The following is a 10,561-nucleotide window of genomic DNA, read 5'->3' as shown; positions in this document are numbered from 1 at the left end:
TTTCACTTTGGTCAAATTTTGGAATATGAGAAGGCGACATATCCAAGCTAAAACTTCTAAATTAAAATATCAAAGAAAAATCAAATTTGTGAAAATGACTTTGGTGAGTTACCTAATTAGTTAATTCTCTCAAGATATTTCCACTTAGTTAGATTTGACTTGAATGAAAATCCCACAATGTTAAAAAAGTAGGTCGTTTTGCCTGCTAATTTAATTAGTGGATAATACTTAGTTGCAAGAATAAGTCGTCGATTTCATAATTTCTTAATTAGCTTTATTTAGTCATGCATGTAACGTTAGTCATTAATGTATAATTTCACTATTTTAATGTATTAATTTACTGTTCTTTTTTTAAAGAATAGTTGAATGTTGGCAGTGAGTCTATTTGATTAACAGTGTTCGAAATTTAACGAAAACAAGTAATTTAGTAATGACATAATTGTTTCAGCCAAACCAAATTGTTAGGTGTGAAGTAAATGTGGAATATTTGTGAGCAAAAAAACACTCTCTTTATTGCATTAGGTGAGCCGTGCCGCATTTGGGATATTATTAGCTGTAAATTCGGTCAAAAATACAGATAAACAAAAATCAACTTGACATAGTATATAGTTGTAACAGATCAACTAAAATCAACTTGACATATAGTTGTAAGAAAAATATTTGTATACGATCTCAAGAAGAAATTAAATGGTTGTTGTCTGGAAAATAGTATTGTATATATATAATCATTATGAGGACAAAAAATTAGACTATATATGCGAAGGAACAGAACAATTTACAATAGTTCAATAAAAACATATCAAATGCACTATGTCACATTAGATTTATATATTTGTACATTAGGAATTTTTGCATAACATAATTTTCCCGCGATGTAATATTACTAGTATTTGATGTCATCTTTAACAAAATATGATTTTCAATAAAGTGCATTTCAGATAGTAGGATATGATATTCAACCTCGAACTGATATGTTATCCTTTGTATATAACTGTAATTTCAAAGTCAATACGCACAATTTCAAATTTAATACCATAAATTAATTAAAATCAAAACTTATTTTGCTAATTTTCTCTATAACTTTAAGTAAACAAATAGTAAATCGAGCTAGTTTGTAAAATTTATAATGTCAATAATAATTTTAAGGTACCAAATATTCAGAATCAAATTAAATGTTCTAAATAAAACAAGTAAGCTAAACGTAGACTAAACAAAAGTAATGTTCATAATTGAATGAAATGCAATATAACAATATAAAAGAAAAATGTTCAGCTATATATGAATTTAATAAGTGTTTGGTATTATTATATTGCCTACCAATTGAGAATAATGTGTGTGACTAATACGTATCTACCTTATCTTGCCACGCCATTATGGCTAAGATGATAATCTTAACCACCACCACATCACCACTTCAAAATCAATAATATTATAAAAAGAAAATAGAATCTAAAGTGAATAAATCATTCTTCAAAATTTAAAAGTTTGCAAGTTCAGTTGTCGTTATTATCTTAATTAAATCGTATACATAAATACACAGTATATAATTAATTAGGGCACAAAAATAAGATGATGTTCCCGTGTGTATGCATCTTTTTGACACATACTAAATACTATACATATAATTAAAAGATTGAGATAAACTTGATTTGGAATAAGTGAATTTTGACGATGATAAAAAATAAAATAAAATAAAAAGCTGTTGCTAATGAATGTCGGAAGTTAAAGTAGGAAGTTAGGGCCAAAATCTAATAATGATTCCCACGAATAACTCGTGACTTGAATTTATGGAAGCGATGAGCATGAGCCACCCCTATTCATTAATATTCATGCTGTGTTTCCCAACTAAGATTACTTTTTTGGCAAAATTCGCATATTTCGTCATCACATTTTTTTTATTACAAAAACACACATCAACCTATTATTAAGTTTGATTTTAGTAGTTTTGCATTTTGAAATGTTACACTAACAGAAGTTAAACTCGGCGATGCAGAATAATTAAACAGAAGTTCTTGATGTTTTGAATTTGTTTATTTCAAGAACTAAAATAGATTAAATTATTGCATTAGAAATAAATCAGCTAATTTTGAAAGTTGCGGGATTGACTAGAAATAAACCGGTTTGTATAATTTTCCAGCAATTTACTTCAAAATAAATTTTTAAAAATAAAAAATGGTAGTAAAATAATGAATAGCAAAATATTCTAAATATCTAGAACACAAAAAGTCATCTGTGTTTTGGTCATTGATGTTTTCATTAAATTTTCATTAATAACCTTTCATAATCAAGGATTTTGTCAACTTTCGATGTGATTATTGTTTTTGCATGAAATGTCATTCAGCTATAGTTTGATGGGCGCAGATATTTTCACGACACTATTTATAAACGCATCTAAACTGTGACATCGATATACGGAGTATTTCTAAATCGTTAAATGCAACTAATTAGTATATTTTGTAATTTTCCAACTTTTTATTTAGAATTTGAAATTTACTTATCACGTGTCGTCGCCCAGTTCTTACTCGCTCAAACTCATAATAAAATTTGCCAAGTTTTATACAGTAGTATGACAGTTTCGTATTATTAGCTACTCTCTCCGTCCATAAATAAGAGTCTCATTTCTTCTCGCCACAAGTTTTAAGAAATACCCTCTTCGCCCACTATTTAAAGAGTCATTTTGACTCGGCATGATATTAAAAAACTGTTTGACTTTGTGAAGAAAAATAAACGGAGAAAGTGAGTGGAATATGTGACTCATTTAAAGTATTAGTTTTATATTAGATCGTGAGTGTAAAAAGTTGGTGGGATATGGGTTCACATACTAAAAGTGGAATAAGATAAATGATTCTATACAGTGGCGAAGTTACGGTGGGGCAGGGGGGTCTGGCCCCCCATTAATTTTTCTTTTAATGTATTATTATATATGTAAACAAATAATAACATATGGAAGCTGTAGTGCTATAAATCGTGAACAAATCAAAATGACAAAAGAGTTTTTTAAATGGTGGGCTTCGCCATTGGCTCTATAAATCGTGGACAAACCAAAATGGCAAAAGAGTTCTTTAAATGATGGGCGGAGGGGAGTACTAAGAAAAGTGGGTCAAAGAAAGTTAGTGGAATATGAGTCACACTTGTATATATTAGTTTAAATAATACGTGAGTGGAGTGAGTTAGTGAAATATGAGACCTTTTTACTTATCATTTATAGTAAGAGTAAATGTCAATTTTTGCCCTAAACATACGACCAAAATACGAATTGGTAAAAAATCATTCACTTTTTGAAAAACAGGTCCATAACACATGACGGAACCGTTAGAGTTGACCGTTAATTTTTTTACGAAACCGTAAAAAAGGGACTACTTCGGCGACATTTTCATTTGTTATAGACCACCCGTTTTTAAAATGTGAATATTTTGGGCCAAATTCGTATTTTGGTCATATGTTTAGGACTAAAATTGAACCGGGACTCTCATTCGTGGACAGACCAAAATGGGAAAATGAGACTCCTATTCGCAGATAGAGGGAGTAAAATATACTTCCTCCGGCCCCATTACATATGGGACATTTCTTTTGATTACAGGTTTCTAAGAGTGAAATAAAATGGAGACTAAAAGTATGAGAGATTCTAAAGTAGGATAGAGATAGAATGTTGCTTTTTACCATAAAAGAAAATGTTTTGCTTATGGTGAGACGACTTAAAAAGGAATATGATTTAAAGTTTCATAGTATTATTTGCAGTTTCTGGCATATAGGTTATAATAACAGTTTCATATTAGTCGACATTGGTATTTAATTTGGATTGAGAAGTAGAAGTTATCAAAGAAAAGGACTAAAATTGAAAAAGTAAAAATTAACAAGTACGACTCCTATTCAACAAACATTCAATTTCGGCAGAAAAAAACGAAGGGATCAATTCACGGACATCCAATTAGGTGTCACAAAGCGACCGTAATTGCTTCATTTTCTTTATTTTATAAACGGACAATTGAGTCAAAAAAATATCATTTTTTTGTCCTTTTAATCTGTACAGGCGAGGCCTTCTTTATTATTGGACTATTTCCTTGCAACTCTATTACACAATTATCAAAATCGAAATCTTCAGTTTGATTTGCGGTGTTCATATTTTTATTTTCCTGCATCATTATGATAGAAAAAATGTCTACTAGGAGTACAATATTTAACGTATTTTAAAAAACGAAAGTATGATATAGTTAAACTTTATACTAAAAAAGGTGGAAAACATGCAGACAAATTCAAATACACGATTTAATTGAATTCAAATGTCTATAACGCACTATTACATAATATGTGGATTGTGAAATGGAGTAGGTAAGTTTAGATTTAAATTAATAGGAGTATTACTCATTGAGCCACGAATTAAAGATTAAAGAATATATGAGTACTACTTATAAAACTAAGCTTTAATATATATATACTCCATAATAATAAGTGTATTGACAATAATAATAAATTTTAATGTAATTATATTACTGTTTATAATTGTTTAAAAAAATCAAAATCAAATCCAAATCCAAATCCTAATCCTAATCCTAATATAGGAGTAAATTGTGCTCAAACTAATTCAAATCAAACAGCAAAAATGCACTTTGATCCAATATAACTAATTTAAAACTTAAACCAAGTGGTATCCACCCTTAAAGTTGCGTAGAAGAAATCATGATGACACCACCAAATTAATGCAACACTAAAAAGAAGTTGGGGATGCAATAATTTCTCTTATTATGTATTAGTAATAGAGAAGTAAATGTGGGGTTTGTACAGCAATGGACTAATTTCTAAATCTTGGAAAAAGGCTTTTGTTTCTATCCTTTTAGATTATGTGCAGATGGATAACATCATCATTTCTGCACAACTATACTTCTTTACAAGTGAGTAAAATATGTGTAAAAGTATACACAAATAATGTTTTCTTGCGAGAAAATAAATTATCATAACTAAAAATGAAATATGATATAAGTAGCACAATTATTAGGAATATGCACATGTTTATGTGGCATTTCAGGAGTATTTGGTGAGCAAAGGAGTAATGAAATATAGGTACTGAAGTATATTTAGTAGTATTACTCATTACTTTTAGCAAAGTGAATCATTTAGACAGCCTCAAATGATTTGTTGTTATGATTATTCTAAAGTATCCAGACATAGATAGTATAGATGCATGGCCAAAGTATTCAATCTATTAAAACTGAAGGTATCATCAGTATTCCTTTAAATAACTTCTGCAGACACCATCTACTATCTTCTTCAACCTACATCACATACTTTATACTCATTTCATAACAACCTATTCCAACATTACTCAGAAGAAAAAAAGCAAAGTGATGAAGTATACAAGCTTGTTAACCATGCTGTCGGAACAGATAAATGAATCACTTTTCTTAAAACTGATACACACTGAAATTGAATTCTTTTTAAAAGTAAGCACAAATAGAAATCTTGTGAAACTAAAATCCGATTACAACTAAAATGTAAATGCAACAACCACCGGTTTCATAACATCACACAACTGGATGTTAACTACTTCTCCCTCATGTAGGAATTGAAACAAGGGATCCTTAGCCGCCTGTTTCCTCGTTCCCTTACTGATTTTTTTGGGTCGGGGAAGATAAGGGGACAGCCATTAAGGCCTCCTTTGTTTGTGCCTTTAGCTCCTATGGCGATTGTAACTTAGTCTGTAGTTTCAGAAGAGTATATAATCCATGAATACGATCCTCTTGCTTGTCACGCAAAAAATAATTTGTAACCGAATAAAAATGGCATCAAGTAAAACATTATGATTATACTAGAGTCTTCTATTGCTAAAATTGGACTACAAGTATTCCTGTTTAAGCAAAACAACTTTTAGAAAGACAACACTCTAGTCTCTAGCTGAGCCTGAGCCTGAGCCTGAGCCTGAGCCCATTCCCATGTTAGAGCATCTCCAGTGGTCGGCGGACAAGCAATAGCCCAGCCATGTCACATCAGCAGCACTAAATTCCTCCTGCCACATCAGCTGGACAAGCAACTGGACAAGCAATAGCCCAGCTACAGCCTTGCCACATCATCAACACTAAAAATAAATAATTAACAATCACACAAAATACAGAATTAAATTCACGCCACATATACGAGAAAATTCGATAATTTCTTTTAAATTTAAAAAAGGTACATAATTTAACAAAATTACATAATAAAAAAAATTACATAATTTAACAAAATTACATAATTAAAAAAACCTATCATCGTGCAGTCCTCCGCGCCCACAACTCTTCAATTAAATCATTTTGGAGTCGAATATGAGCATCCACTTGGCGCATGTCGGCATGTGTCTGGAGGCGGCCGACTTTATCGTGAGGTACCCCGCTTCATACGTTGGGGGCGACCGCGTCGTGGCTTGGACCGGCTTCATTATCGTCGTTGGTCCAACTAGTCAGTTGTACACCTTCATCTTCGACAATCATGTTGTGCATGATAATACAGGCGTACATTATATCAGCAATGCAGTCGACATGCCACAAACGCGTTAGACCCCTAACTGCCGCCCATCGAGACTGGAGCACACCAAATGCGCGCTCCACGTCCTTGCGCGCCGACTCCGGTCGTGCCGCAAAGTAGGCCTTCTTCTCATCTGATGCGCATCGGATCGTCTTCACAAAGACGGGCCACCTAGGGTATATCCCATCCGCCAAGTAGTAGCCCATATCATGTTGGTTGCCGTTGTCGACAAAACTGATGGCCGGACCGACGCCCTGGCACTGCTCGTTGAAAAGGGGGGACGAGTTGAGGACGTTGAGGTCGTTGTTCGAACCGACTACCCCAAAATACGCATGCCAAATCCACAGCCGGTAATCAGCTACGGCCTCGAGGATCATCGTGGGATTCTTTCCCTTGTAGCCGGTCGTCTATAACCTTTCCAGGCAGCGGGGCAGTTCTTCCACTCCCAATGCATACAATCTATGTTGCCTAACATACCCGGGAACCCATGCTTCTCCCCGTGAATCTGCATCAGCTCCTGGCAGTCTTCGGGGGTTGAGCTTCGAAGGTACTGCTCACCGAATATTTCAACCACGCCCTGACAAAAATACTTCACACATTCAAGGGCAATCGTCTCGCCGATGTGGAGGTACTCGTCCCACATGTCTGTCGCGCCTCCGTAGTCTTCGTATAGCCGCTGATGTGCAGCTACGTGATCCCGGTCAATCACTGCTCGGCGGTGGACAACGGGTCGAGGTTGAGGTACCGCCCGCTGCGAGGCCCGTTGTAGCAGCCGGTCTATCTCTCGGGACGTATAGGCATCCAAATGTTCGTTCAAACGCCGTTCGTACTCCTCAGCATCCCCACCACTACCAATACTACTACCACACGCGTTACTCATTTCGCGTTGTTGTTGATCTTGTACAGAAATTAAGATAGAAAGAGTACTCGTTAAAACAAGTGGTGCGAATGAAAATGTCGTGCAAATCGCGTATGTATAGTGTTTCGAAAATTAAAAAAAAATCGCTCGCCGGTTCCTCGCCGATCGGGAGGCTGCAATAGCGGCGAGCCGATCGGCGAGAGAATTGGCGAACCCTCGCCGAAATTCTCGCCAATTTGGTGCTCGCCGGCTGCAATAGTTCGGCGAGCCGCTCGCTCGCCGACCACCGGAGATGCTCTTATACAACAATCTAGCTGAGCCTCTTCAAAATGATTAATGTCAAACAATTGGTGTCGGTAGCTGCTTTACAAGTCAAAAGCTTTCTGAAACAATTGGTTTGTGAAGCTATTTTACTAGTCAAAAGCTTTACAGTTGGGTGTAAAATTTGACTTCACTTTACACATCCTCAGCCTCAGCCTCAGCCTCAGCCTCAGCCTCAGCCTCAGCCTCAACTCAACAATGGTTAGTCAAAGTACAAGTACAGAGTTAAAACAAAGGGCAAAATTTATTGTCTTCTTCAACTCCTGTCTTCATCACTGGGCTGCTAAATAACTCAATTCTATATTATTATAATCCAAACTCCCTATTAATAATCCAAACATCCCAATTTCCCATTTTCCCCTTTTCTAAATTCTTCTGATCGACTAACCAGGGTCAATTGAAATGTTTCCAAAAAGAATCTCTCGTTTGAATCAATTGCGGTTGAATTTTTCAAATAGTCCAATATCAGAAGTCCTATGATTCCATCAATCACCGATTTCTGCATCAATTTCAGTAGAATCGCAGAATTTTCGTGATCGAATTCTGTTATGTGCAGATCGAAAATGGCGATTAGAGCTTCAGACCCGGCCCGAAGCCCAAAATTAGGCTCCAAAACGCCGAGAAGAGGTACATCCAGATCGGAGGCGGAAAATCCTTCTTCTTCTTCTTTATCGTCGTCGTCGAGAGCGCCGCAAACAAATCTCTCCAATCCATTCCGCGGCGGCTACTCATCGTCTTCTTCCGCCACTGCCGCCGGTGCTAGCTCCTCCTCCTCCGCCTCCTACCTCCTCGATAGCTCAGTCGCCACCGCCTCCCTATCCAGCCGCACCTCTCTCTCCAGCCTCCGCGACAACCTGCCGGAAAAAACTCAGGTATACGATTTCTCCGAAATCCGCGCAGCCACCAACAATTTCCTCGCGAAGAGGCACTCCTCGACCTCCTCCTCGTCGCAGTCGTGGCGCTGCGTCCTCAGCGGCAAGGACGTCGTCGTCTTCCAGCGGAAGCTCCGCAAATCGACGACAAGCGCCGCCGCGATGCAGAAATTGTCGGTGATCAGCAAAGGACATTTCACCAGCATCGTGAAACTCGTCGGAATTTCAATTTCCGGAGAGCACATTTACCTCGTCTACGAATACGTGCAGGGATCGGACCTAGGGCAGTGCCTCCGCAACAAATTCGATCCCAATTTTACAGTTCTGTCGACGTGGATGTCGCGGATCCAGATCGCCACGGACGTGGCGTACGGACTCGATTACATCCACAACACCGCCGGATTGAGCGTCGACATGGTGCACAAGCACGTCAAGAGCAGCGGCATTATCGTGACGGAGCCGTCGTTCAACGCGAAGATCTGCCACTTCGGCGCGGCGGAGCTCTGCGGCGAGGTGGGGGAGGAGGGGCGCCAGGCCGCCGCCGCGGGAGAGAGGCAGTTCGAGGGGGTGAGGGGGTACATGTCGCCGGAATTCAAGGCGACGGGGGTGGCGACGCAGAAGTCCGACGTGTACGCCTTCGGAGTCGTGATTCTGGAGCTGATGACGGGGCAGGAGCCGCTCAAGTACGTGTTCGACCGGAGCAGCGGGAGCCACCGGCTGAATTCGGTGATCGAGACGGCGAAGGCGGTGGTGGAGGGCGGCGGCGAGGAGGCGGTGGAGGGGTGGTTGAGGAGGTGGATGGATAAGAGGCTCAAGGACTCGTTTCCGATCCAAGTAGCGGAGAAACTAACACGTGTCGCGTTACAATGCGTGCAGGACGATCCGGAAAACCGGCCCGAAATGAAATGGGTGTCGGGTAAGATTTCAAAGCTTTATTTGGAGTCTCGGGTTTGGTCCGACCGGGTTCGGGTTCCTACCGAAATTTCCGTCTCCTTCGCGCCTAGGTAGCTTTTTTTTCCTCCAACTAATTTTCACCCATAACTTTAATTTCCCACTTATACATATTTCAATTCATATTATTAATATTAATATTAAAATTAAAATTAATTTCAATATATCGATCGGTTTAAGAACAAGAAGAATTCAATGTAAACTTTCATTATGAAATACACTTATTAATTATTGGAGGTACGTAAGTGGGACTTTAAAAAAGTGGGATAGAGGTATCAAATAGATTTTCTTAGATAGGTTATTCATAGTTGAGATTTTATTCTTGCATACTAGTGTATTATTATAAGTCTTACCATATTATTCTTGAAATATGATTCGTGAATATAATTTTCCGGTTGTTTGCTTACCTTTTTCTATAAGTTATGTGTATATGATTGGAATGTGTATAAATTCTAAAATAAAAAAGGAGATGCACCTGAAGTCCTGAATTACATTTTCATCTATTCCATTTGTCACACCGACATAATTGTAATGGAGAACCACCGTCTGCGTCGGGCATCAAAAAAAAGGAATGGTTAATTTGTGATATACATATGCACATTTGTTACAGGGTTACAGCTGTGCAGCATGAGCATAGTCTAATAATATAAAGTGTGGAATTGTGAACTTTAATTAGGTAGTTTCCAACTACACAAGAATGCGCACATCCACTCTAAAAATTAATAGAGCTAGATATTTTTATTAATTGCGTTATTGGAGACCCATAAAATTAACGAATCCAAGTTTTCTAAGCTTCCAATATTTATGTGATTTTAGAGAGTAACGTTTTGAAATAAAGAAGCAACGCAACATCGGAAAGCAATATTCCTCCTGCTATCCAAGAATATTGATAAATATTGGTGTTGGAGGGTAATGTGAAATGTGAAAGCAGCCCAATTTGGGAGGGTGTGGGAGTATTTAAGTGTTTATTGTATGTAGTGACTATTAAATGTGGTCAAAGCCTCAAAAGAGACTGCAAAAGTCAAAACCTTGTGGTTTAGACTTTTTAAATGAATCAAGAAGG

The 10,561-nt window shown here is 37.3% G+C and overlaps 1 protein-coding gene across 1 annotated transcript; it reads left to right on the top strand.

Moving 5' to 3' along the window:
* Nucleotides 1-7,786: 7,786 nt before the first annotated feature.
* LOC121793012 (lysM domain receptor-like kinase 3) lies at nt 7,787-9,995 on the top strand. Its single transcript, XM_042191194.1, has one exon. It carries the CDS (start codon nt 8,224-8,226, stop codon nt 9,553-9,555), a length of 1,332 nt encoding a protein of 443 aa, XP_042047128.1. The 5' UTR covers nt 7,787-8,223; the 3' UTR covers nt 9,556-9,995.
* The last annotated feature ends 566 nt before the right edge of the window (nt 9,996-10,561 follow it).

This window comes from Salvia splendens, chromosome 1, assembly GCF_004379255.2.
Source record: "Salvia splendens isolate huo1 chromosome 1, SspV2, whole genome shotgun sequence".
NCBI classification, from domain to species: domain Eukaryota; kingdom Viridiplantae; phylum Streptophyta; class Magnoliopsida; order Lamiales; family Lamiaceae; genus Salvia; species Salvia splendens.
Note: the sequence above shows the minus strand (reverse complement) of the source record. Positions and strands in the feature narration are given on the sequence as shown.